The sequence below is a fragment of the Nerophis ophidion genome, linkage group LG04, assembly GCF_033978795.1.
Source record: "Nerophis ophidion isolate RoL-2023_Sa linkage group LG04, RoL_Noph_v1.0, whole genome shotgun sequence".
NCBI lineage: Eukaryota > Metazoa > Chordata > Actinopteri > Syngnathiformes > Syngnathidae > Nerophis > Nerophis ophidion.
In genome coordinates this window covers 21,425,855-21,452,104 of record NC_084614.1, presented here as the reverse complement: position 1 = coordinate 21,452,104, position 26,250 = coordinate 21,425,855, and the positions used below count along the sequence as shown (strand labels likewise).

General features: G+C 40.5%; 2 protein-coding genes across 3 annotated transcripts in view; one reads left to right on the top strand and one right to left on the bottom strand.

Moving 5' to 3' along the window:
• Nucleotides 1–25,837, bottom strand: part of thap7 (THAP domain containing 7) — a 43,078-nt gene extending 17,241 nt beyond the window's left edge. The window contains exons 1-3 of one of the 2 annotated variants that reach the window (XM_061897418.1): nt 25,423–25,837; nt 5,085–5,164; nt 3,824–3,961 (exon numbers count right to left, since the gene is read on the bottom strand). In XM_061897418.1, the coding sequence (XP_061753402.1) occupies nt 3,824–3,961; nt 5,085–5,164 (218 nt within the window). In that variant the 5' untranslated portion in view covers nt 25,423–25,837. Of the gene's footprint in view, nt 1–3,823; nt 3,962–5,084; nt 5,165–9,559; nt 9,640–25,422 lie in introns of those variants that run through there. The other variant, XM_061897417.1, reaches the window with a different exon arrangement.
• On the top strand, nt 13,133–26,250 carry LOC133551090 (protein TMEPAI-like). Its single transcript, XM_061897419.1, has 4 exons — nt 13,133–13,548; nt 20,515–20,657; nt 20,731–20,781; nt 25,311–26,250. The coding sequence occupies exons 1-4, from the start codon at nt 13,299–13,301 to the stop codon at nt 25,722–25,724; spliced, it is 858 nt and encodes a 285-aa protein (XP_061753403.1). The 5' UTR covers nt 13,133–13,298; the 3' UTR covers nt 25,725–26,250.

Sequence of the window (26,250 nt, the reverse complement as noted above, 5' to 3'; positions counted from 1 at the left end):
CTTCTGACTTTGACTTCGGACTGCCGCCCCCCTAACGCCCCCTTCTTCCTCACCGCCCCCCCAGATCTTTGGTACCGCCCACTTTGGGAACCACTGGTTTAGAAAATGCATAAAAGGCATGTTCAACTAAGATCCCAAGTAACAAATGCGTACTTTTAGTGGCTGTGTTGCAAGTGATCTACTAAGACTGTATATGCAATTAAAGTCCCGAAGTGGTGCAAACTGCCATTTAAATGAGGATTTTGTGTGTACTAAACAGCTGTCACCATGGAAACACTCATTTTCCCTCCACATTTATGTTACCATGCCCCTACCTGTGGTGTTTAGCTGCATGCTGTTTTTTAGACATACAGCATACAACTATGACATGTACCACTTTTTCTGGTCAATGCCATCTTCAACGGAAACCACGTCTTAGCATGCTGAAGGTGTGCTCTGGGAAATACCGGCACTAACTGCGAGCTGGAATGATCTAGACCAGGGGTAGGGAACCTATGGCTCTAGAGCCAGATGTGGCTCTTTTGATGACTGCATCTGGCTCTCGGATAAATCTGAGCTGACATTGCTTGACACGATAAGTAATTAATAAATCCACTTGTAATCACAGTGTTAAAAATAACGTTCAATATATACAACCTTCTCATGCATTTTTAATCCATCCATCCGTTTTCTACCGCACCTGTTCAAGAAGTCGCGTTAATGGTAAGAAGTTATTTATTTATTATTGGTTAGTGTGGGGCTTGCCCTCCTGGGTGTTCTTCAGACCACCAAGCACCGACATGAGAGCCTGTTTCAGGGTTACAATATTGTTTTATTTTTCAATAAGTCCCTCAGTTGCTTTCCAGCGATTGTCTTTTTCTCTTTCGTTTTCGCTCGCACGCTGGCTCCAGGCCCAACCCCGTCCGTCTCTCCTCCTGGCTGCTGCTTATAATAGAGCGACAGGTGATTAGATAACAAGGCCCAGGTGGGCCATCTACGCACCTGTCGCTGATTACGAGGCCGCTCCTGGCAACACCCTGCTTCGCTGCTGGCCCGCAGGCCACGCCCCTTCTACAGTTAGCTTCAGAATAACAATGGTATTACAAAGAATAACACACATATTATACTCTAGAAATGTTGGTCTTACTTAAAAATGCACGCGTTTAGTTGTGTTCAGTGTTAAAAAAATATGGTATGGCTCTTACGTAAATACATTTTAAAATATTTGGCTTCTTGGCTCTCTCAGCCTAAAAAGTTCTCGACCTCTGATCTAGACATAAGAAAATGCACATTGCAAGACTTTTTTTTTTTTATATCTCTTTTTGCACAGACATTTTAAACGTGCTAAATATAGACATAAAACAGCAGTCGCAAAACCGTTTCAGATTTGATAAATCACATTAATAGCACAGTTTTTATATTTACATCTCCTCTTTCTAATGTTGCGGGCGTTTCTAATAATCAGCATACATTCTGCATATACATGAAGACAGACACACTAAATAGATTGCACTCTGTATTTTGCTCATTTAAAAGAGGCAACCCTCTCACCAAATTTCCTAAGTGGACTATTTGGGGAAGCCCCTTAGTCATCTACCCTTTGCAAATCCAAAAATATTCTTGAAGAATTCACTACTTTGTGTAAAATACTAATTGTGTTGAATTGGAAAGCAACAATGCCTCTTTGCCACACCTGCTGGATTAAAGATGTTCTGTATTTTCTCTAATTGGAGACGATTAGGCTGACATTGAATGGTTGTTCTAAAAAGTTTCAAGAACTGTGTGGTGCCTTTCTGAGATATATAGAAACTGATCTCCAAATAAACCCTGAGTGAATTCCAATTGAAATGTGGGTGGTTAATGAGTCCTTTGTGTGCTTGTGTGTTGCTATGTCTCTCCAAGGTCATTCAGGAATGCAGCTGTCTGTGGTTTTATGTTAACATCAGTCTGGGGTTTCTTACTTTATTTATTTGTTATTATTACAATTATATATTTTTTATCTCTTTGTTTTCACTTGTTGGGAGAAAAAACACAGCATTTCATGTTTGCTATACAATTCATGCCATTTAAATGTGTCTGAAAATCAATAAAAAAAATTTAAAAGAAGGCATTTCTCTGGCATACATTTAGTAGATTAGCTTTGCGTGTGCTATCAAGTTTGTGTGTATTTTAATACAAAGTTTAGTAGATCATGCCAATGTCGTTAATAGAGAACATACAAACCCTTTATTTATTAAAATCAAAATATTGCAATTCAATGATTTGGGGCATTTGCAAACAGAAAAAACTATACACAAGGCAAACTAGAACCAGTTACCCAAGACTGTACAACAATTCTTCTCAACAAAAGCGGAGAAATATAACCTTCAGTAAACGTCTAACTTAAAACGTATGCATGCACGTAGAGCACTTTACACCTTGAGTATATCTGTATGTGGAATTCAATTTAAAAAACTGTTCAAATTCAAAGTGTTAATAAATTACGAGAAAGAAGAATCCTGATGAAATCTCGAACCTTATAAATACATTAAATAATGGTATTATTCCCATTATGTGAATCACAACAAATAGTCTAACCTCAGATTCAGGAGGAACAGTGTGGTTTTCGTCCTGGTCTTGGAACTGTGGACCAGCTCTATACTCGGCAGGGTCCTTGAGGGTGCATGGCAGGTTGCCCAACCAGTCTACATGTGCTTTGTGGACTTGGAGAAGGCATTCGACCGTGTACCCCCGGGAAGTCCTTCGGGAAGTGCTCAGAGAGTATTGGGTATCGGACTGTCTGATTGTGGCGGTCCGCTCCCTGTATGATCAGTGTCAGAGCTTGGTCCGCATTGCCGGTAGTAAGTTGAACCCGTTTCCAGTGAGGGTTAGACTCCGCCAAGGCTGCCCTTCGTCACAGATTCTGTTCATAACTTTTATGGACAGAATTTCGAGGCGCAGTCAGGGCGTTGAGGGGATCCGGTCTGGTGGCTGCAGGATTATGTCTCTGCTTTTTGCCGATGATGTGGTCCTGATGGCTTCATCTGGCCAGGATCTTCAGCTCTTACTGGATCAATTCGCAGCCGAGTGTGAAGCGACTGGTATGAGAATCAGCACCATTGTTCTCGCCCGTAAAAAGGTGGAGTGCGATTTCCGGGTTGGGGAGGAGATCTTGCCCCAAGTGGAAGAGTTCAAGTACCTCGGACTTTTGTTCAAAAGTGAGGGAAGAGTGGATCGCGAGATTGACAGGCGGATCGGTGCGGCGTCTTCAGTAATGTGGACGCTGTATTGATCCGTTGTGATGAAGAAGGAGCTGGGCCGGAAGGCAAAGCTCTCAATTTACCGGTCGATCTACGTTCTCATCCTCACCTATGTTCATGAGCTTTGGGTTATGACTAAAATGACAAGATCACGGGTACAAGCAGCCGAAATGAGTTTCCACTGTCGCGTGGCGGGGCTCTCCCTTAGAGATAGGGTGAGAAGCTCTGCCATCCGGGAGGAGCTCAAAGTAAAGCCGCTGCTCCTCCACATCGAGAGGAGCCAGAGGAGGTGCTTCGGGCATCTGGTCAAGATGCCACCCCAACGCCTCCCTAGGTAGGTGTTTCGGGCACGTCCGACCGGTAGGAGGCCATGGGGAAGACCCAGAACACGTTACAAATTGAGCACAGGAAGTGAACAAACGTGTCAGAAATTGCTAAGAAACGAAAAAGAGGTGGGATTAAATAAGAGCTGCTCCTTCCGAATCCCACTCCTTTTCTGACATGTTGTAATAACAAACTGTAAATATGTGATGTACCTTTTGATACTATCCATGTTCGAAATAAATTATATTTGTGGTTTTGATAATGATTTGGTTGTTACCGACCTGCAACTGGCCAGCTCAAAGCTCTCCGGGGTGAAGTGTTTGGAGCAAAAGTAGACAAAGTTGGTCTGGGGATCCCAGGAGTCGGCACGATGGGAGTTGCTGATCCAAAGGTTTCGCCGTGAGGCCTCTTTAGGTATTCTGGACATCAAATTGAAACAATATTAAACAAAGTTAAATTGTCCAAAAAAAATACAATTATAGGACACAGTTGTATCTTAATTATTTGATGTGTTTGCATCTCCCATGCCAGGGATATTCAACTCATGTGTTTTGGGGGCCATATTTCCAGAAAGCTAAGGACTGGGGAACTGGACTTCTCCCTACACTCCTAATTTTATTTAGTATATTCCAGAGAACAAGTGTCCTCTACAGTAGTGAAGTGAAGTGAATTATATTTATAAAGCGCTTTTTCTCTAGTGACTCAAAGCGCTTTACATAGTGAAACCCAATATCTAAGTTACATTTAAAGCAGTGACATTTAATTTTGGTATTTTAATTTTGTCAGCGTTACAAGAGCACTCTGCTGTATTTAAGGACCTTCTGCTAGTTTTTAGAACTCGTGAGCCACAGGTTGACTAGCCCAATGATGAAAAAGAGACAACCTAAAATGGAACCTTGAGGAACACCATGAGTATTACTTAAGTGGAACAAATGACTACTGACTGCATTGGAATTAAACAAACAACAGCAAAACCTGAGTTATATGAATTACATTACGAAAAAAATGCGTAGCTGACGAAATGGAGAGGACTTAAAGGTGTGCCCTGAGGAACGCCTCAGTTACATAAACTACAAGTTTGGACCCCAGTGTTCTATGTTTCCTAGCAAGATTAGAATATCAACGCAAGGATCTCCCAATGTGTTTACAGTCGTCCAAGTTTGTTCGTTCAGTGTTCTTAGGAGTTTGCTGCAAAAATTATTGTCCTCCAAATTTTTAAATGAACTCGGGCCATAAGTTCAGTTCAAAATTCTCAGTAAGACATGCTAGCATACATGAAATGCAGACTTTGTCTTAGGTTTCATTATCATTGGACAACTAGTCAGAGACTTATGGACAATTAGGTTGATAAGTAAGACATTTTGCTTGATGCCTGTTTTTCCAACCAATCTTGCCTGAACATTACACACATGATCTTGTCAGTTCTAAATAATACTCCGAGTTGCCCATCTTTTACCTAATTTTCTCCCTTCTGTGAGCAGTAGTTAAGGACTATAACGTGATGACTGTACAGGGTTAAAATATAAAATGCACAATGCTCACTTATGAAATGTGATACCAGCATTACGAGTCTCACGGTTGTCACGAGATTTGCAGCCCCCAGCAGAACAGTGTCTGGGCATCTGAAAAACACAAAGATATGAAAGAAATCGTTTTTTATTAGCATCAATCCAACACCCTCCAGTATGACGCCAAGCTATTTGTACACTACTGCAAGTGTAAATAATAAAGTCTTGTAATGCACCTTTTATGACTAGTGTGTGTCAGTGTTGAAGCAAAGATGCTTTAGTCATCGTCGACAAGCAACATGAGAAGTCACTTGATTAATTATAAACCGGGAAAAAAATTATTGACGCAAAAACAAGATGAAAGCCAGGCTTAACATCATTTTGTGAGGCATTTCAATCAGGTTTTCCCCGTGACAAAATATTTACAATGTCAGTTCAAAGACACTAAACTGAAAGTTTTTTATGTTTGCTTGATACTCAAAACACTGTTCCTTCACTGTTCTTTGCACTTTAAAATCAGCTTGGTAGTATAAATTGAATTATAACATTTATGCTTTATGTTAGTGTTTATTTACACATTGCAAAAAAGAGCTATATAATATAATATAAGATAAAAAGACTACATTTCAGGAAAAAAATTATTTAAAAAAAATACTGAAATTAAGTAGCTGCTTAGATTGATAATTTTACTTGATAAGAAATCCTAAATTAGGATTTGTATATTTAGAGAGTAGCAGGAATTTTAAGGTATAAATAAGTATTAAAATCCAAAAACAAGCATTCAACCTGCAATTCCTACATTTAGCATCCTCAAGATGTTGCAGAAACCTTAAAAAAGATTTTCTACGACGAGAAAACCAAAATATCTTGAATGGTTATTTTCTCCATCCATCCATTTTCTACCGCTTGTCCCTTTTGGGGTCGCGGAGGGTGTTGGAGCCTATCTCAGCTGCATTCGGGCGGAAGGCGGTGTACACCCTGGACAAGTCGCCAACTCATCGCAGGGCCAACACAGATAGACAGACAACATTCACACTCACATTAACACACTAGGGCCATTTTAGTGTTGTCAATCAACCTATCCCCAGGTGCATGTCTTTGGAAGTGGGAGGAAGCTAAATTTATATAATATATATTTTTTGAATACTATGTGTGAATGTGAGTGTGAATGTTGCGATGAGGTGGCGACTTGTCCAGGGTGTACCCTGCCTTCCGCCCGATTGTAGCTGAGATAGGCGCCAGCGCCCCCCGCCACCCCGAAAGGGAATAAGCGGTAGAAAATGGATATTTTTAATAAGGAACACAAAAATATTATTATTCATTACACAATTAAGATCAGTCATTGACTTAAAATAAATAAATAGCTCTTACAGCAAGGGAAATTAGAAATAAAATAGAAAAAAATAAATAAAATAATAAATAAATACAACTTTAAATCTTGGCAAATGCCAAGTAATTAACCGTGCAAGTGTCTTTATCCTGACGGAAGTAGCACTACATTTTCTGAACTAAGACATTTTTCCAAGTCATCTTTTTTACATTGCTGCAATATGCACAGTGGCCTTAATACCGTGACATTTTGTTAACATTGCATCCCTAATATATAACCAATAGCGATCCAGCCTATCTTGCCGATTGTATTGTACCATATGTCCCGGCAAAAAATCTGCGTTCAAAGGACTCCGGCTTATTAGTGATTCCCAGAGCCCAAAAAAGGTCTGCGGCCTATAGAGCGTTTTCCGTTCGGGCTCCAGTACTCTGGAATGCCCTCCCGGTAACAGTTCGAGATGCTACCTCAGTAAAAGCATTTAAGTCTCATCTTAAAACTTATTTGTATACTCTAGCCTTTAAATTGACCCCCTTTTTAGACCAGTTGATCTGCCGTTTCTTTTCTTTTTCTCCTCTATCCCACTCTCCCTTGTGGAGGGGGTCCGGTCTGGTGGCCATGGATGAAGTACTGGCTGTCCAGAGTCGGGACCAAGGATGGACCGCTTGTCCAGAGTCGAGACCCAGGATAGACCGCTCGCCTGTGTATCGACTGGGGACATCTCTGCGCTGCTGATCCTCCTCCGCTTTGGACGGGACTCTCGCTACTGTGTTGGATCTACGTTGGACTGGACTCTCACGGTTGTGTTGGATCCACTATGGATTGAACTTTCACAGTATCATGTTAGACCCGCTCGACATCCATTGCTTTCGGTCCCCTAGGGCAGTGTTTTTTAACCTTTTTTGAGTTGAGGCACCTTTTTTGCGATGAAAAAATGCGGAGGCACACCACCAGCAGAAATCATTAAAAAACAAAACTTGGTTGACGGTAAAAAGTTGTTGTCACAATTGATGGATATGACTTTAAAGCATAACCAAGCATGCATCAATATAGCTCTTGTCTCAAAGTAGGTGTACTGTCACCACCTGTCACATCACACCCTGACTTATTTGGACTTTTTTGCTGTTTTCCTGTGTGTACTGTTTTACTTCTTGTCTTGCGCTCTTTTTTTGGTATTTCCCTGTAGCAGTTTCATGTCTTCACTTAAGCAACATTTCCCGCATTTACTTCTTTTTTAATCCTTTTTCGTGGGGATAGTGTTGATTGTCATGTCATGTTCGGATGTACATTGTGCATGCAATCTTTGCTCCACAGTAAGTCTTTGCTGTCGTCCAGCATTCTATTTTTGTTTACTTAGTAGCCAGTTCAATTTTAGTTTCGTTCTGCATAGCCTACCTTAAACTCCAATGCCTTTTCATAGGGGCACTTACCTTTTGTTTATTTTTGGTATAAGCATTAAATACCTTTTTACCTGCACGCTGTCTCCCACTGTTTCTGACATCTACAAAGCAATTAGCTACCTGCTGCCACCTACTGATATGAAAGAGTATTGCACGGTTACTCTGCCGAGCTTGAGACAGCAACGACCAACCACTCAACAACAACAACACATCATTTGCAGACTATAAATACGGGTTTGCAAACAAGATTTTTTACCCCAAATAGGTGAAATTACATAATCTCCCACGGCACACCAAACTGTATCTCATGGCACACTGGTGTGCCGCGGCACAGTGGTTGAAAAACACTGCCCTAGGGAGGGGGGGTTGCCCACATATGCGGTCCTCTCCAAGGTTTCTCATAGTCATCATTGTCACTGTCACCGACGTCCCACTGGGGTGAGTTTTCCTTGCCCTTATGTGGGCTCTTCCGAGGATGTCGTTGTGGTTTGTGTTGTGGTTTGTGCAGCCCTTTGAGACACTTGTGATGTACGGCTATATAAATAAACATTGATTGATTGATTGATTGACTTTTTAAGAGAACATTTTCTTGATTGAATGATTGTGCCTTTTTTCTTTTGTTGATCATGATTATAATCAGAGACGAAAACAATACGGTCCTGTAATTACATACGATTGCTTAAAGTCTAACTCAGGGGTGTCAAACTCATTTTAGATAGGGGGCCACATGGAGAAAAATCTACTCTCAAGTGGGCCAGACTGGTAAAATCAAAGCACGATAACTTAAAAATAAAGACAACTTCAGATTGCTTTCTTTGTTTAAAAATAGAACAAGCACATTCTGAAAATGTACAAATTGTAATGTTGTTGGATTTGTATGTTTTTACACTTACATGTTGCGGTTAATAGTATTCTATCTTTATTTGTCGTTATATTTTCTGAATAAATTATGTGATCATGTGCATCAGTCAACTCTTTGGTGTTCATTTTCAATCTATCGAGATAAATGAAAGTATGTTATTTATGTAGTTTGATCCTTTTCCTCAACTGATGTACTAACATCATGTGGACACATTTAGAACAGCAGTTTATTTCATTCAAAAAGTTCAGGTTAATTTTTATACGTATAAAACACATACCGCGGGCCGGATAAAACCTGTTTGCGGGCCTGATTCGGCCCCCGGGCCGTACGTTTGACACCCCTGGTCTAACTTGTATTTAAAAAAAAAAAAACAAGGAAAAAAATAGTATTGGCTCTTATTTGGAGTTATTTTGGGGTTGGTTGCCACAAAGCCCTCCAGTGTCCAGGGAGTTTGTAGAAATAACAAACCAGATTGTGTACAAAAAATAAACCGACATACATCGACCTCATCACAATATCATCGCTAGTATCAGATATTGATAGTGCGGGTGGTATCGATACTATACAGTATTTGGCTCTATCCGCCCACCTCCCACTAACGTCATAAAGTCGTCGTTGAATGCTACACGAGACATTAACGCCATCTCGGTCTTAACCAGCGTCAGGCGTCGCAAAAACAAAAGCGAATGAGTTGAAAATATAATCGAACTCTAACTTTTCGTCGCTAACAGTGTTTACATCCTGAGGCTAACAAGCTAACAAGAAATGCGAAACCGGAAGTAACCAACATGCTAAACAAATCGCCCCGAAATCTTTTAAACATAATATATGTCTGTGTTGTCGCGTCCCTTTCTAATCAAATAAAAGGAAAACTTGACTATTTTGGTGGATTATTGTAAAAATATATATATATATATTACCCTGCGCCGAAGAGTTGACCTCAGGAAGATGGCTGCCAACTTCTTCTGCACACCTTCTTCCTGTTTGGCGTTTTTTTTTGTTTTTTTTTATATATATATTATTTTGCGTATAAACTATATGTAAGACAAACTAAGCAAATTTCCAGAATGTGCTGCATTTAAAGGAATACACATGTTACAAGAGCCAACACAACAGGTCTATATTGTATCATTTTCCATTTATTCCGTACATTTCTCAGATATTAATTTGAATTCGGTGCAAAGCCATGATTTAGCTACACGAGATGTGCAAAATAATAATTTCTAATAATAATGAATTAAAAAATAATAATATTAATGAAAATAAATTGTAAAAAAATCCTAGTTAGTTCAAATATTCGCAAATACCGTATTTCCTTAAATTGCCGCCGGGGCGCTAATCAATTTAAAACCTCTTCTCACTCCTGTGCTTACCAAAGGCATGCGGTAAAAGTAAGCATGCGCTAATTATTTTAAAACCTCTTCTCACTCTGGCACTTACCAAAGGTATCCAGTAAAAAATTGAGTGTGATGTAAGCTTGGACCTTAAATCCCACTGAATAGCTCTTATTCTTCTTACCTTTATGCGATTTCAAATGACCAGTTTTTAAATCAGCCTCCTCCATTTTGAAAATGATGACAGGGGAAGTGTCACTCATGACGTCACGAGTTTGACCAGGCGGTAATACTAAGTATGCGCTAATTATTTTGGAAGCGAGTTTGACCCGGCAGTAATTCAAGGCAGGCACATACTATATGCCAGGGGTCACCAACCTTTTTAAAACCAAGAGCTACTTCTTGGGTACTGATTAATGCGAAGGGCTACCAGTTTGATAAACACTTAAATAAATTGCCAGAAATAGCCAATTTGCTCAATTTACCTTTAATAAATAAATCTATATATTTTTAAAATAAAATGGGTATTTCTGTTTGTTATTCCGTCGTACATTTTTTTTCCTTTTACGGAAGGTTTTTTGTAGAGAATAAATGATGAAAAAAACACTTAATTGAACGGTTTAAAAGAGGAGAAAACACGAAAAAAATCAGAATTAAATTTTGAGACATAGTTTATCTTTAATTTCGAATCTTTAACATTCAAAATTCAACCGAAAAAAATAAAGAGAAAAACTAGCTAATTCGAATCTTTTTGAAAAAAATAAAATAATTTATGGAACGTCATTTGTAATTTTTCCTGATTAAGATTAATTTTAGAATTTTGATGACATGTTTTAAATAGGTTAAAATCCAATTTGCACTTTGTTATAATATATAACAAATTGGACCAAGCTATATTTCTAACAAGGACAAATCATTATTTCTTTTAGATTTTCCAGAACAAAAATTTTAAAAGAAATTCAAAAGACTTTGAAATAAGATTTTAATTTGATTTTACAGATTTTCTAGATTTGCCAGAATAATTTTTTTGAATTTTAGCTTGGTTGGTAGAGTGGCCGTGCCAGCAACTTGAGGGTTGCAGGTTCAATTCCCGCTTCTGCCAACCTAGTCACTGCCATTGTGTCCTTGGGCAAGACACTTTACCCACCGGCTCCCAATGCCACCCACACTGGTTTGAATGTAACTTAGATATTGGGTTTCACTGTGTAAAGCGCTTTGAGTCACTAGAGAAAAAGCGCTATATAAATATAATTCACTTCACTTCACTTAATCATAATAAGTTTGAAGAAGCTAAAATTAAGAATCAAATTAAAATGTACTTACTATTGTTTACAATAAAAAAAAAATACTTGAACATTGATTTAAATTGTCAGGAAAGAAGAGGAAGGAATTTAAAAGGTGTTTGAAAATCCTAAAATCATTTTTGAAGTTGTATTTTTCTCTAAAATTGTCTTTCTGAAAGCTATAAGAAGCAAAGTAATAAAAAAAAAAAAGAATTTATTTAAATAAGTGAAGACTAAGTCTTTAAAATATTTTCTTGGATTTTGAAATTCTATTTGAGTTTTGTCTCTCTTAGGTAAGGTTTATTCAGGTGTACTGGAGAGGAGGCTACGTCGGATAGTCGAACCTCGGATTCAGGAGGAACAGTGTGGTTTTCGTCCTGGTCGTGGAACTGTGGACCAGCTCTATACTCTCGGCAGGGTTCTTGAGGGTGCATGGGAGTTTGCCCAACCAGTCTACTTGTGCTTTGTGGACTTGGAGAAGGCATTCGACCGTGTCCCTCGGGAAGTCCTGTGGGGAGTGCTCAGAGAGTATGGGGTATCGGACTGTCTTATTGTGGCGGTCCGTTCCCTGTACGATCAGTGCCAGAGCTTGGTCCGCATTGCTGGCAGTAAGTCGAACACATTTCCAGTGAGGGTTGGACTCCGCCAAGGCTGTCCTTTGTCACCGATTCTGTTCATAACTTTTATGGACAGAATTTCTAGGCGCAGTCAAGGCGTTGAGGGGTTCCGGTTTGGTAACCGCAGGATTAGGTCTCTGCTTTTTGCAGATGATGTGGTCCTGATGGCTTCATCTGACCGGGATCTTCAGCTCTCGCTGGATCGGTTTGCAGCCGAGTGTGAAGCGACCGGAATGAGAATCAGCACCTCCAAGTCCGAGTCCATGGTTCTCGCCCGGAAAAGGGTGGAGTGCCATCTCCGGGTTGGGGAGGAGACCCTGCCCCAAGTGGAGGAGTTCAAGTACCTAGGAGTCTTGTTCACGAGTGAGGGAAGAGTGGATCGTGAGATCAACAGGCGGATCGGTGTGGCATCTTAAGTAATGCGGACGTTGTACCGGTCCGTTGTGGTGAAGAAGGAGCTGAGCCGGAAGGCAAAGCTCTCAATTTACCGGTCGATCTACGTTCCCATCCTCACCTATGGTCATGAGCTTTGGGTCATGACCGAAAGGATAAGATCACGGGTACAAGCGGCCGAAATGAGTTTCCTCCGCCGGGTGGCGGGTCTCTCCCTTAGAGATAGGGTGAGAAGCTCTGCCATCCGGGAGGAACTCAAAGTAAAGCCGCTGCTCCTTCACATCGAGAGGAGCCAGATGAGGTGGTTCGGGCATCTGGTCAGGATGCCACCCGAACGCCTCCCTAGGGAGGTGTTTAGGGCACGTCCAACCGGTAGGAGGCCACGGGGAAGACCCAGGACACGTTGGGAAGACTATGTCTCCCGGCTGGCCTGGGAACGCCTCGGGATCCCCCGGGAAGAGCTAGACGAAGTGGCTGGGGAGAGGGAAGTCTGGGTTTCCCTGCTTAGGCTGTTGCCCCCGCGACCCGACCTCGGATAAGCGGAAGATGATGGATGGATGGATGGAGTATTAAAAATGTCGAGAAAAGTGAGACCAGCTTGCTAGTAAATAAAAAAAATAAAAAAAATAGAGGCAGCTCACTGGTAAGTGCTGCTATTTGAACTATACTGTCAGGAGGTGTACCTAATGTAGTGACCATATTCGTATGCAATGCATAATTTTATTATATTTCTTGTCTGCAGGTCAGGCGAGAAATATATATATATATATATATATTTTTTTATTTATTTTTTTTTTTTTTTTGCTGAGGCTGTCTGGAGGACGTGTCTGGCCCTCCCCTCCTCCATTGTCCCCCCCCCTCCGCACCAAGCGGTCCTCCCCCACGGAGTTGGGGGGTAGGCGGGCTGTAAATCAGAAAGCCTGGCTCCAGACACACAACACTCGGATGCGAAGCACCGGAGAGTTGTTGTGGTGTTTTTTTTCCCCTCCATGGATGTTTTTATTTCAGAAGTAAAATGAGGTATCCAGGCCCATGCACCACACGCAGCTTCCCCGGGGCGGTGATGGAGGTATAGGCTGCATGTGGAGGCTCCGGGTGGCCGCACCTCCTCCACCTCCTCCCGTCCGTCCTCGGGCTGCTGCCGGCGGCGGCGGCGGCTCCCTGCACCGGCGTCCCGGTCGTCTCATGCGAAACACAGCGGTCCAATTGCGGAGCTCCGGGTCCACGTCATCCAATGGTTATTGCTTCTGCACCGGACCCCAGCCACAGGGCATGGATATATGTAAGTCGCATACTAAATCATACCTTCATGCATGCCACCCAAAAGGACATTTTTAAGCGCAAAAAATAAAACTAAATCATAAGCATGTATGAATATTAGCGGTATTAAACCCGGGCCTTGGTGCATATTGCAGCAGGTATTGTGCAGTAATTTGGTCCTGGATGATAAGACGTCCACCCCCCCAATCACCCCCTCCCCCTTACACGTCTGGTCTCTGCATGGTGCATAAAAGTGCACCAAAAAAGGTACACTAAGGCAGTGGTTCTCAACCTTTTTTTAGTGATGTACCCCCCTGTGAACATTTTTTTTTAATTCAAGTACCCCCTAATCAGAGCAAAGCATTTTTGGTTGAAAAAAAAAAGATAAAGAAGTAAAATACAGCACTATGTCATCAGTTTCTGATTTATTAAATTGTATAACAGTGCAAAATATTGCTCATTTGTAGTGGTCTGTCTTGAACTATTTGGAAAAAAAAGATATAAAAATAACTAAAAACTTTTGGAAAAATAAAAAAGTGATTCCATTATAAACAAATATTTCTACACATAGAAGTAATCAGCAACTTAAAGTGACCTCTTTGGGGATTGTAATAGAGATCCATCTGAATTCATTCGAAACATTTCTTCACAAAAAAACAAATCTTTAACATCAATGTTTATGCAAAATGTCCACAAAAATCTAGCTGTCAACACTGAATATTGCATTGTTGCATGTCTTTTTACAGTTTATGAACTTACACTCTTATTTTGTTGAATAATTATTCAATACATTTATTTATAAAGGATTTTTGAATTGTTGCTATTTTTAGAATATTTAAAAAAAAAATCTCACGTACCCCTTGTCATACCTTCAAGTACCCCCAGGGGTACGCGTACCCCCATTTGAGAACCACTGCATTAAAGTACCACCGCAATAGCAAAACTAATAGCAGTGTTGAACTGGGTTTGTAGTTTGCGCCGCACAACTCCGATTGTCCATCATTATTGTCTTAGGCGTGTCTGATAAAGTGTCCGGTCATATCTGTGTACGTATAATAGTTGTTTTCCTGATTACTTACTTATTTTTGTGAGGGGGGCGGGGGGGGGGGGGGGGGGGGGTAGTGTCAACTTCAGGATCACATGCAAATTGGGGAAACCCGCTTAGAGTGGTCAGGGGTCATGCACCGAGTAAAACCAATGCGGAATGACCTCGTGCATGCAGGATGCGGCAGGAACCAGCAGCTGATATTTTCACAGGCGTGCAGTATTACTGCAGTATTTTACCCTGCATCTCTTGGCCAAAATGTGCGCATGAGACAGCTGGGCTGCAAAGATCCTTTTATTTTCCTCCATTTTTCTATGTCGGAAAAAGATCAAGTATCGCTCTTTTTTGGGGGGAGTTTCTCGTGCAAATCATATGCGTATCGTAATCCGTCAATTTGATCATCAGAACCATGATGGTGAAAACGTAAATGGTGTGGTAAAATGTGTTAGAATGGCTGCACATACAGGGAAGAAGGAGGCAAACAAAAACATCGGATTGATTTGCGATGCACCAGACTCCTCATTAAAGCCGGCTGCTGTCTGGGTTTGCTCCTCCTCGGGGGTCAAGGGTGAAAGGTGAAGGTCTGTCAGTCAGGGTCTGCGTCTGAGTCTTTGTCTCACCCTCGCTCCCGTATTTCTCTTTGTTCACACGCTGCATATACTATATATTCAACGCAGACTCTTGCTCGTCTCTGCATTGCCTCTCTATCTTTTCAAGTTTAGGAGTAGTCATAAATGTTGTATTTATTAATAATCAAGCGGGCTACGATTTCATTAAATCAAGGAATAACAGTCACAGTGCTATAAATATTCAAACATGTATTGTTTTGGACTATAAACACAGAAAATAAGTTTTAATTTCCAATTCTGACTTGGTCTGATTTGTAGAAACATTACTAATAATAGCAATGAAATATACATCTGATTTGTATTGTAAGAACTTATATTGCAGAAACACTATTACTGTACTATAGTAATACAATATACATAAGATATTATACTCTGATTTGTAGTGCAAGAGGTTACTTTGCATAAATATTACTATATTGATTAAAAATACATATAATATTATGATCATATTTTTATCATAAGAGTTTATATTGCAGAAACACCAATAATATTAATAGAAATAGAATAACGGCAATAACATATACATATAATTTGTATTTGAAAGAGCTACTACCACTACTGTTACGACTACTACTAATAATAATAGCAAGATACTATACATATGTTATTATACATTGATTTGGATTGCAAACGCTTATATTGCAAAAACACTACTACTACAGTACCATTACTAGCAATAATACAAATCAGAAATAAAATATACATATACTCCGATTTGTATTGCAAGAGTTTCTATTACATAAACGCTATCATCACTATTACAACTGTACTACTAACGATATTAATAATAATAATTATATTGCAAGAGCTTCTATTGCATAAATACTACTATCACAATAATAAAGTATACATAGGACATCGGGGGCGGTACCTCTGGATTGGCAGACCGGGGTGGTAGTCCCTCTCTTTAAGAAGGGGGACCGGAGGGTGTGTTCCAACTATCGTGGGATCACACTCCTCAGCCTTCCCGGTAAGGTTTATTCAGGTGTACTGGAGAGGAGGCTACGCCGGATAGTCGAACCTCGGATCCAGGAGGAACAGTGTGGTTTTCGTCCTGGTCGTGGAACTGTGGACCAGCTCTATACTCTCGGCAGGGTTCTTGAGGGTGCATGGGAGTTTGCCCAACCAGTCTACATGTGCTTTGTGGACTTGGAGAAGGCATTCGACCGTGTCCCTCGGGAAGTCCTGTGGGGAGTGCTCAGAGAGTATGGGGTATCGGACTGTCTTATTGTAGCGGTCCGCTCCCTGTACGATCAGTGTCAGAGCTTGGTCCGCATTGCTGGCAGTAAGTCGAACACGTTTCCAGTGAGGGTTGGCCTCCGCCAAGGCTGCCCTTTGTCACCGATTCTGTTCATAACTTTTATGGACAGAATTTCTAGGCGCAGTCAAGGCATTGAGGGGTTCCGGTTTGGTGGCCGCGGGATTAGGTCTCTGCTTTTTGCAGATGATGTGGTCCTGTTGGCTTCATCTGGCCGGGATCTTCAGCTCTCACTGGATCGGTTCGCAGCCGAGTGTGAAGCGGCCGGAATGAGAATCAGCACCTCCAAATCCGAGTCCATGGTTCTCTCCCGGAAAAGGGTGGAGTGCCATCTCCGGGTTGGGGAGGAGACCCTGCCCCAAGTGGAGGAGTTCAAGTACCTAGGAGTCTTGTTCACGAGTGGGGGAAGAGTGGATCGTGAGATCGACAGGCGGATCAGTGCGGCGTCTTCAGTAATGCGGACATTGTACCGATCCGTTGTGGCGAAGAAGGAGCTGAGCCGGAAGGGCACGTCCAACCGGTAGAAGGCCACGGGGAAGACCCAGGACACGTTGGGAAGACTATGTCTCCCGGCTGGCCTGGGAACGCCTCGGGATTCCCCGGGAAGAGCTAGACGAAGTGGCTGGGGAGAGGGAAGTCTGGGCTTCCCTGCTTAGGCTGCTGCCCCCGCGACCCGACTTCGGATAAGCGAAAGAAGATGGATGGATGGTTGGATGGATGGACATAGGACATTAAACTCAATTTTTTTATGCAAGCGCTTATGTTGCAGAAACACTAGTACTACTTCTACTTTTATTATGTATGCATGTTTTTAATACATTTACTTGCATACACAATACCATTGTTGTTGCTATCACTTCTATTATTAATTAAAACAATACAATTTCTGTATGATATACCCGGATTTGTATTGCAAGAGTTTGTATTGCAGAAATAGTTCTGCAGTAGTAGAATATATATATACATGATATTATACTCTCTTTTGTATTGCAATCAATTATGTTGCATTACTCTTACTACTTATATTAAAACGTACATAAAATATTACACTTGCATTCACAATATTTGTGTTACTGTTATTATCATTACTATTACTACCAGTGATATTCATAATAACAATACAATTTTTGCATGATATTATACGTGGGTTTGTATGGCATGTATTCTATTGTATAAGTATGCTGTAATAATAAAATATACAAATCCTTGTATACAGTTATTTGTATTACAAGAGCTGGTATGGCATAGCACAGGGGTAGGGAACCTATGGCTCTAGAACCAGATGTGGCTCTTTTAATGACTGCATCTGGCTCTCAGATAACAGGATAAGTAATGAATAATTACTAATCACAGTGTTAAAAATAACGTTCAAAATATAAAACATTCTCAGATATTGGGTTTCACTATGTAAAAGCGCTGTAAGAAAAGCGCTATATAAATACAATTTACTTCACTTCACTTCATGCATTTTAATCCATCCATCCGGTTTCTACCGCACCTGTTCAAGAAAATGTATCAATGGTAAGAAGCATCTTCTTTATTATAGGTTAGCTTCAGAATAACAATGCTATTAAAAAGAATAAGAGACTCATTATACTCTAAAAATGTTGGTCTTACTTAAAAATGCACGCATTTTGTTGTTAAAAAAAATATATGGCTCTCACTGAAGTACATTTTAAAATATTTGGCTTTCAAGGCTCTCTCAGCCAAAAAGGTTCCCGACCCCTGGCATAGCACTACGACTACTTTTAATAATGATACAAAATATAAATAAAATCTAATTCATGTAATATGTGCTTCTGCTTGTATTGCAGAAACACAAATACTACCCCTACTAAAAACTATACAAATAATAATAATACCAATAAAATATAGTACATAATATGCGCTTCGGTTTATGTTGCAGAAACACTACTGCTACTATTTATATGACATTGTACATAGTTACATAATATTACACATGCACACACAATAAATGATAAATGGATTGTACTTGTATAGCGCTTTTCTACCTTCAAGGTACTCAAAGCGCTTTGACATTACTTCCACATTTACCCATTCACACACACATTCACACACACTGGTGGAGGGAGCTGCCATGCAAGGCGCCAACCAGCACCCATCAGGAGCAAGGGTGAAGTGTCTTGCTCAGGACACAACGGACGTGACGAGGTTGGTACTAGGTGGGATTTGAACCAGGGACCCTCGGGTTGCGCACGGCCACTATCCCACTGCGCCACGCCGTCCCCACTATTGGTACTGCTACTACTTCTACTACTACTCATACTAATGATACAATTTACATTTGATATTATACTTTAATTTGTATTGCATGAGCTTGTATTGCACAGTTGCAACTAAGTGTAATGATAAAATGTACAGTACGTATGATACTGTACTACTGTATTGCAAGAGATTATGTTTCAGCAGCACTACTGCGTCTATTAAAAACTGCATATACTCTTACACTTGCATACACAATACTATTGCTACTGCCATTTCTAGTACCACTAATAATAATATTAATGCAGTCTACGTATGATGTTACACTCGGATATGTATCGCAATAGCTTGTTTTGCATACATTTTTCTACAGTATGATGATAAAATATACATAATATATTATACTCTCATTTGTATTGCAAGACCTTGTTTTGGGGCTTCACGGTGGAGGAGGGGTTAGTGCGCCTGAGTAGTCTGGGGTTCAATCCCGGGCTCGGGATCTTTCTGTGTGGAGTTTGCACTAAATTGGCCCTAGTGTGTGAATGTGAGTGTGAATGTTGTCTGTCTATTTGTGTTGGCCCTGTGATGAGGTGGCGACTTGTCCAGGGTGTACACCGCCTTCCGCCCGATTGTAGCTGAGATAGGCACCAGCGCCCCCCGCCACCCCAAAGGGAATAAGCGGTAGAAAATGGATGGATGGATGGACCTTGTTTTGCTTAAGTAGTACTACAATGTAATAATAGAAAATAAATATTTTCCTATACTTGCATTCGTATTGCAAAAGCTTGTTTTGCATAAATACTACTACAGTCGGTGTAATAATAAAATATACATATTGTAATATACTCTCATTTCAATTGCAAGAAGTTGTGCTGCAGAAGCAATACTACTACTTTTACTGCTGTTACTACTTCTCGTATTGATCAAATGTGAATGATATGTTATACAGTGATTCGTTTCACAACAGCCTGTGTTATTAATAAAACAAAAGAAAAATACAATTTTTAAACAAAAAATGTACATAGATTTAATGTGTACAAATGGTAAGGCTTTAGATTAAAAAATAAATAATTGCATTTTAATGCTTTTTGAGTTGATATAAAGCATAAGTACCTCAGAAAAAGCAATGCATTTTGTATAAAACATTTTTTTTTTTTTGGGAATATTAGATTGGGATTAGAGCTAATGAGGCAGACAGATGGTGTCTGATCTGCTCCACCTCCACATCCGTCTCTCTCTCTCTCTGTGTGTGCTCGCTCTTGTGACTGGGCCTCCATGATTAAACACCGCGTGTCTGCATATGATGTCTAGACGTGTCTGGCTAATAAATGATCTCCCCAAAAACCAGACCGCTCGTCTCGACCCAACAACTCAGCCTCCGGGCCCCTACTTTTTATTTATAATTAAATCACTGCCTGTTTTAAATGAAGCAAATTGCATCAAAGGAGCCAGATTGCACACGGGAGATGAACTGATTAGCTGGGAGACTAATTGAAGCACTCACTCCTCTATATAGAACCCTTTAAAAATGCATACTGCAGTGTATGCATCCATACATACATCACACATCTTCAAGGGCTGTAACCAAAAATAATAATAATAATAATGGCATATTGTTTACCCTTTTTCCCCCCGAATTAATGAGATGCGTATTGTTTTCCAGTAGACACAATGTAAGTCATAGTTGGAATATAAGCCAAAGATGTTGCAGTGTTACCATGGCGACCTGAACATCACTGCACTGCGTTGTGCTACTTTGGTTTCTAATATCCTCAGTTTGTTGTCTGCAAATCTTTATTGTGCGCTTGTGTGTGTTTGTGTGTGTGTGTGCAGCTGAACTGGAGTTGGTTCAGATAATAATTATCCTGCTGGCGATGACCGTCACGGTGGTCGTGTTGGTCTGCCTCCTCATCTACTACCGCCTCTTCGCCTTGTCCCTCTTAGGCAGGCTGGGCGACACGCAGGACACACGACGGGTAAGATGACTATTTTTATATTTCTTTATTAGATGTGGTGTAACACCTGCTGTATGTGTTCTATTTGTGTCAGGATGCCAACGGGTGGTCAAACAGTGTGCTGACTCAACATGGCAACGGCGAAGTGAGTAAAGGTTTTGGTTTCTCTACAAAGCTCGTTTCCATGTGAGTTGGGAAATTGTGTTCGATGTAAATATAAACGGAATACAATGATTTGCAAATCCTTTTCAACCCATATTCAATTGAATGCACTAAAAAGACAAGATATTTGATGTTCAAACTCATAAACTTTATTTAAAAAAAAAAAATAATAATTAACTTTGAAATTCATGGCTGCAACACGTGCCAAAGTAGTTGGGAAAGGGCATGTTCACCACTGTGTTACATCACCTTTTAACAACACTCAATGAATATTTGGGAACTGAGGAAACTAATTGTTGAAGCTTTGAAAGTGGAATTCTTTCCCATTCTTGTTTTATGTAGAGCTTCAGTCGTTCAACAGTCCGGGGTCTCCTCTGTCATATTTTACGCTTCATAATGCGCCACACATTTACGATGGGAGACAGGTCTGGACTGCAGGCGGGCCAGGAAAGTACCCGCACTCTTTTTGTACGAAGCCACGCTGTTGTAACACGTGCTGAGTGTGGCTTGGCATTGTCTTACTGAAATAAGCAGGGGCATCCATGAAAAAGATGTTGTTCCAAAACCTCTCTGTGTACCTTTCAGCATTATTGGTGCCTTCACAGATGCGTAAGTTACCCATGCCTTGGGCACTAATGCACCCCCATACCATCACATATGCTGGCTTTTGAACTTTACGTCGATAACAGTCTGGATGGTTCGCTTCCCCTTTGGTCCGGATGACACGATGTCGAATATTTCCAAAAACAGTTTGAAATGTGGACTCGTCAGACCTCAGAACACTTTTCCACTTTGCATCAGTCCATCTTAGATGATCTCGGGCCCAGAGAAGCCGGTGGCGTTTCTGGATGTTGTTGATGAATGTCTTTCGCTGTGCATAGTAGAGCTTTAACTTGCACTTACAGATGTAGCGACAAACTGTATTTAGTGACAGTGGTTTTCTGAAGTGTTCCTGAGCCCATGTGGTGATATCCTTTAGAGATTGATGTCGGTTTTTGATACAGTGCCGTCTGAGGGATCGAAGGTCACGGTCATTCAATGTTGGTTTCCGGCCATGCCGCTTACGTGGAGTGATTTCTCCAGATTCTCTGAACCTTTTGATGATATTATGGACCGTAAATGTTGAAATCCCAAAATTTTTTGCAATTGCACTTTGAGAAACGTTGTTCTTAAACTGTTTGACTATTTGCTCACGCAGTTGTGGACAAAGGGGTGTACCTCGCCCCATCCATTCTAGTGAAAGACTGAGCATTTTTTGGGAAGCTTTTTTTATGCCCAATTACGGCACCCACCTGTTCCCAGTTAGCCTGCACACCTGTGGGATGTTCCAAATGTTCCAAGTGTTTGATGAGCATTCCTGAACTTTATCAGTATTTATTTCCACCTTTTCCATCTTCTTTGTCACGTGTTGCTGGCATCAAATTGTAAGTTAATGATTATTTGCAAAACAAAAAAGTTTATCAGTTTGAACATCAAATATGTCGTCTTTGTAGCATATTCAACTGAATATGGGTTGAAAATGATTTGCATATCCATGTATTCCGTTTATATTTACATGTAACACAATTTCCCAACTCATATGGAAACAGGGTTTGTATTTTGGAACGTTGCTGGGTTTTATTTTCTAACGTTCAAGTTAAACAGACTACTAACTTAGCATCTAAATTATATTACCATTGTAAATAATGTTCCCATCAAGGTTTTTTGCTGCTCATTTCGACACTGATCTTCTCCGAGCAGAGTTCCTAATGACGGCGTTATATACTAGCGGCGTTAACTAGTAGCAAGTAATCTAATTAATTACTTTTACGTCCTTTACAAGGCCGTTAGCGATAGTTTGCCGTAATTTGGCGCTCTACTTTTGATGTGGTTTTATGTCGACAACAAGACAACGTCATAAGTGCAGCAAGTTCAATGCAGGAAAAATATAATTTTACTCGTGAAAGCAACTAGCAGCACCGCACTAAAATGAACTCGATATCAAATAGGAAGAGGCACCATCAAAATGGGAATAATGAACAACAAATCAATGATTGAAGCTACAAACTTGAAATCCAAACAAGACCCCCGTTTGTATCAAAAACCGACATCAATCTCCAAAGGATATCGCCACATGGGCTCAGTAACACTTCAGAAAACCACTGTCACTAAATGCAGTTGGTCGCTACATCTGTAAGTGCAAGTTAAAGCTCTACTATGCAAAGCGAAAGCCATTTATCAACAACATCCAGAAACGCCGCTCGCTTCTCTGGGCCTGAGATCATCTAAGATGGACTGATGCAAAGTGGAACAGTGTTCTGTGGTCTGACGAGTCCACGTTTCAAATTGTTTTTGGAAATATTTGACATCGTGTCATCCGGACCAAAGGGGAAGCGAACTATCCAGACTGTTATCGACACAAAGTTCAAAAGCCAGCATCTGTGATGGTATGGGGGTGCATTAGTGCCCAAGGCATGGATAACTCACACATTTGTGAAGGCACCATTAATGCTGGAAGGTCCATACAGGTTTTGGAGCAACATATGTTGCCATCCAAGCAACGTTATCATGGACGCCCCTGCTTATTTCAGCAAGACAATACCAAGCCACGTGTTTCAATAGCATGGCTGGGCGGGGATTTTCCTAGCCCACCTGCAGTCCAGACCTGTCTCCCATCGAAAATGTGTGGCGCATTATAAAGCGTAAAATACGACAGCGGAGACCCCGGAATGTTGAACCACTGAAGCTCTCAAAAAAAAATGGGAAAGAATTCCACTTTCAAAGCTTCAACAATTAGTTTCCTCAATTCCCAAACGTTTATTGAGTGTTGTTAAAAGAAAAGGTGATGTAACGCAGTGGTGAACATGCCCTTTCCCAACTACTTTGGCACATGTTGCAGCCATGAAATTCTGAGTTAATTATTATTTGCAAAAAGTTTATGAGTTTGAACATCAAATATATTGTCTTTGTAGTGCATTCAACTGAATATGGGTTGAAAATGATTTGCAAATCATTGTATTCTGTTTATATTTACATCTAACACAATTTCCCAACTCATATGGAAACGGGGTTTGTATATAAAAAAAATGTTGTTTCAATATTATGGTTGAGTTGCTCAAAAAGTTCTCAACGTTGTTTTAATGTCTCGTGCCTGCTGGGAAAGGTTTTTGTGTTTTTGTTTTTGTTTTTTTTACAAAAATCTGCAATTTAAGCACCGGCACCGTTTGTCACATACATATGTAACAGGGTCAATTACGTTTTGTAAATAATGTATTTTCTAATGTTTTATTATTGTTATAATTACACAACATATGTAAGTTACATGTAAATACCTGAATATTGTTTGATGTTTTGTCAATGTGGAACCATTGTCTCGTTGTCCCTCCTACTGCAATAATAACTGTGACACCTGTCTTTTTATATGTGTTGGACACGCCTTCCAACTTTCCTTTTTGTCCACGATAACGGGCGAGGTAGGCGTCCATGCGACGACAGAAAATATTTTGTCTTGTTAAGAACTTTAATTAATTTCTTGTTCATTATTATATTTGTGTAGGGGCTGGACGATGGCACAAAGTTTTTGATGACAATTGTATTCTGTATTATCGGTAAAGTGCAGTGGAGAAACCCGTGGTGTCGGTCGTCTTCCATAAACAACACACAACGCAGAGGAAAAGACCACCGGTTACACATATTTGGTATCAGTAGTGAAGTGAAGTGAATTATATTTATATAGCGCTTTTCTCTGGTGACTCAAAGCACTTTACATAGTGACACCCAATATCTAAGTTACATTTAAACAGGTCTGGGTGGCACTGGGAGCAGGGGGGTAAAGTGTCTTGCCCAAGGACACAACAGCAGTGACTAGGATGGCGGAAGCGGGAATCGAACCTGCAACCCTCAGGTTGCTGGCACGGCCACTCTACCAACCGAGCTATACCGCCCCCAGTATTGGTTTAACTGTAAACGGTACCTAACACTTGCCGTGACACGTGTATGTCATTTCTATAAAAAAAAAAACACGAAAAGCAGAAAAAAAAAAAACGTTTTGAAACATACAGTACTATTGTTGCCTTTTTTTAAGATATTGAAAAGAGCGATACAGACTTTCATTTTATGAGTTTGAACATCAAATATCTTGTCTTTGTAGTTCATTCAATTGAATATGGGTTGAAAAGGATTTGCAAATCATTGTATTCCGTTTATATTTATATCTAACACAATTTCCCAACTCATATGGAAACGGGGTTTGTATATATATATATATATATATATATATGTATATATATATATATATATATATATATATATATGTGTATATATATATATATATATATATATATATATATATATATATATATATATATATATATATATATATATATATATATATATATATATATATTATTATTTAAGCTTTCCTGTGCAGCCACATGGGCAAATTACAAATGTGACTAAAAAAGTAATCGTCACTCTTGTCACATTCTTGACAAAGATGAAAAAGTCTCATCATTTCATCATCTCTGTTCTCAGGCAATCCTCCAAACCCCGGCGGCCTTCATGCAGCGGCCTCTGCGTGGCTTGCAGCCCACCTACCCGTACATTCCGCGGGAGGCAGTGGACCTGCCCCCCATCATCTGCTTACCAGACGGGGAAGAGCACAAGGGCCCGCACGGCTTCCAGCGCCGCACCCCGGAGCAGCAGCTGGAGTTGAGCCACTCCTGCATCCGAGCTCCTCCCAACCGGAGCGTCCTGAGAAGCGACACGGCAGACGGTTACATACGCGGCACAAGCGTGGAGGGGCTGCCGGAGCAACCCCCTCCCTCTTACAGTGTGACTATGGAGGGCGGACTACAGAAAGGTCCTAAAAGATTACAAACAAGTTGGCATCCCGGAAGGAGCCTAACATCCACTGAAACTGTTCTTCATAACTCCTCCGTCACTTGAGAGACTTTTCTATCAGATATTTTCTATTAGGTGCTAAAATATCTCCTTCTGTTCGTGTCTATTTTTATAAGCTTCTCCATGTGTGACAGACTCTGTCGGCCCCCATGGGAATGTACACTAGAATGCAAGCTGACGTTGCACTTGAAAGCGGAAACGCTTCCGCTTTTTTTTTTTTTTTTAATTCTTTTCCATGTGAGAAGAGCTGCTACTGTAAAGTCGGTGCTTTTTGCTTCAGCCTGGCATATACTTGATCACGTTTAACGCCCGAGGCAAGTTTCTGTTTTCGTTTTATCATTGGTGGCGCGCGGACGCCGCCGTCTCAAGCACTTTTGCCTCTGAATAAACAAAAAGACAGGAAGGCGGAGGAGGACTCCGTATAAGCCATGCACAGCAATACTCGAGCAGCTGAGCTAAATCGAAGCTACAACTATAGACGAAATATCCTTGTCGTTTACATTTTCATGTTATTTAACAAATATTTTGTATTTAAAATGTTTAGCGGTTTACAATAAAGGACTGAAACTGA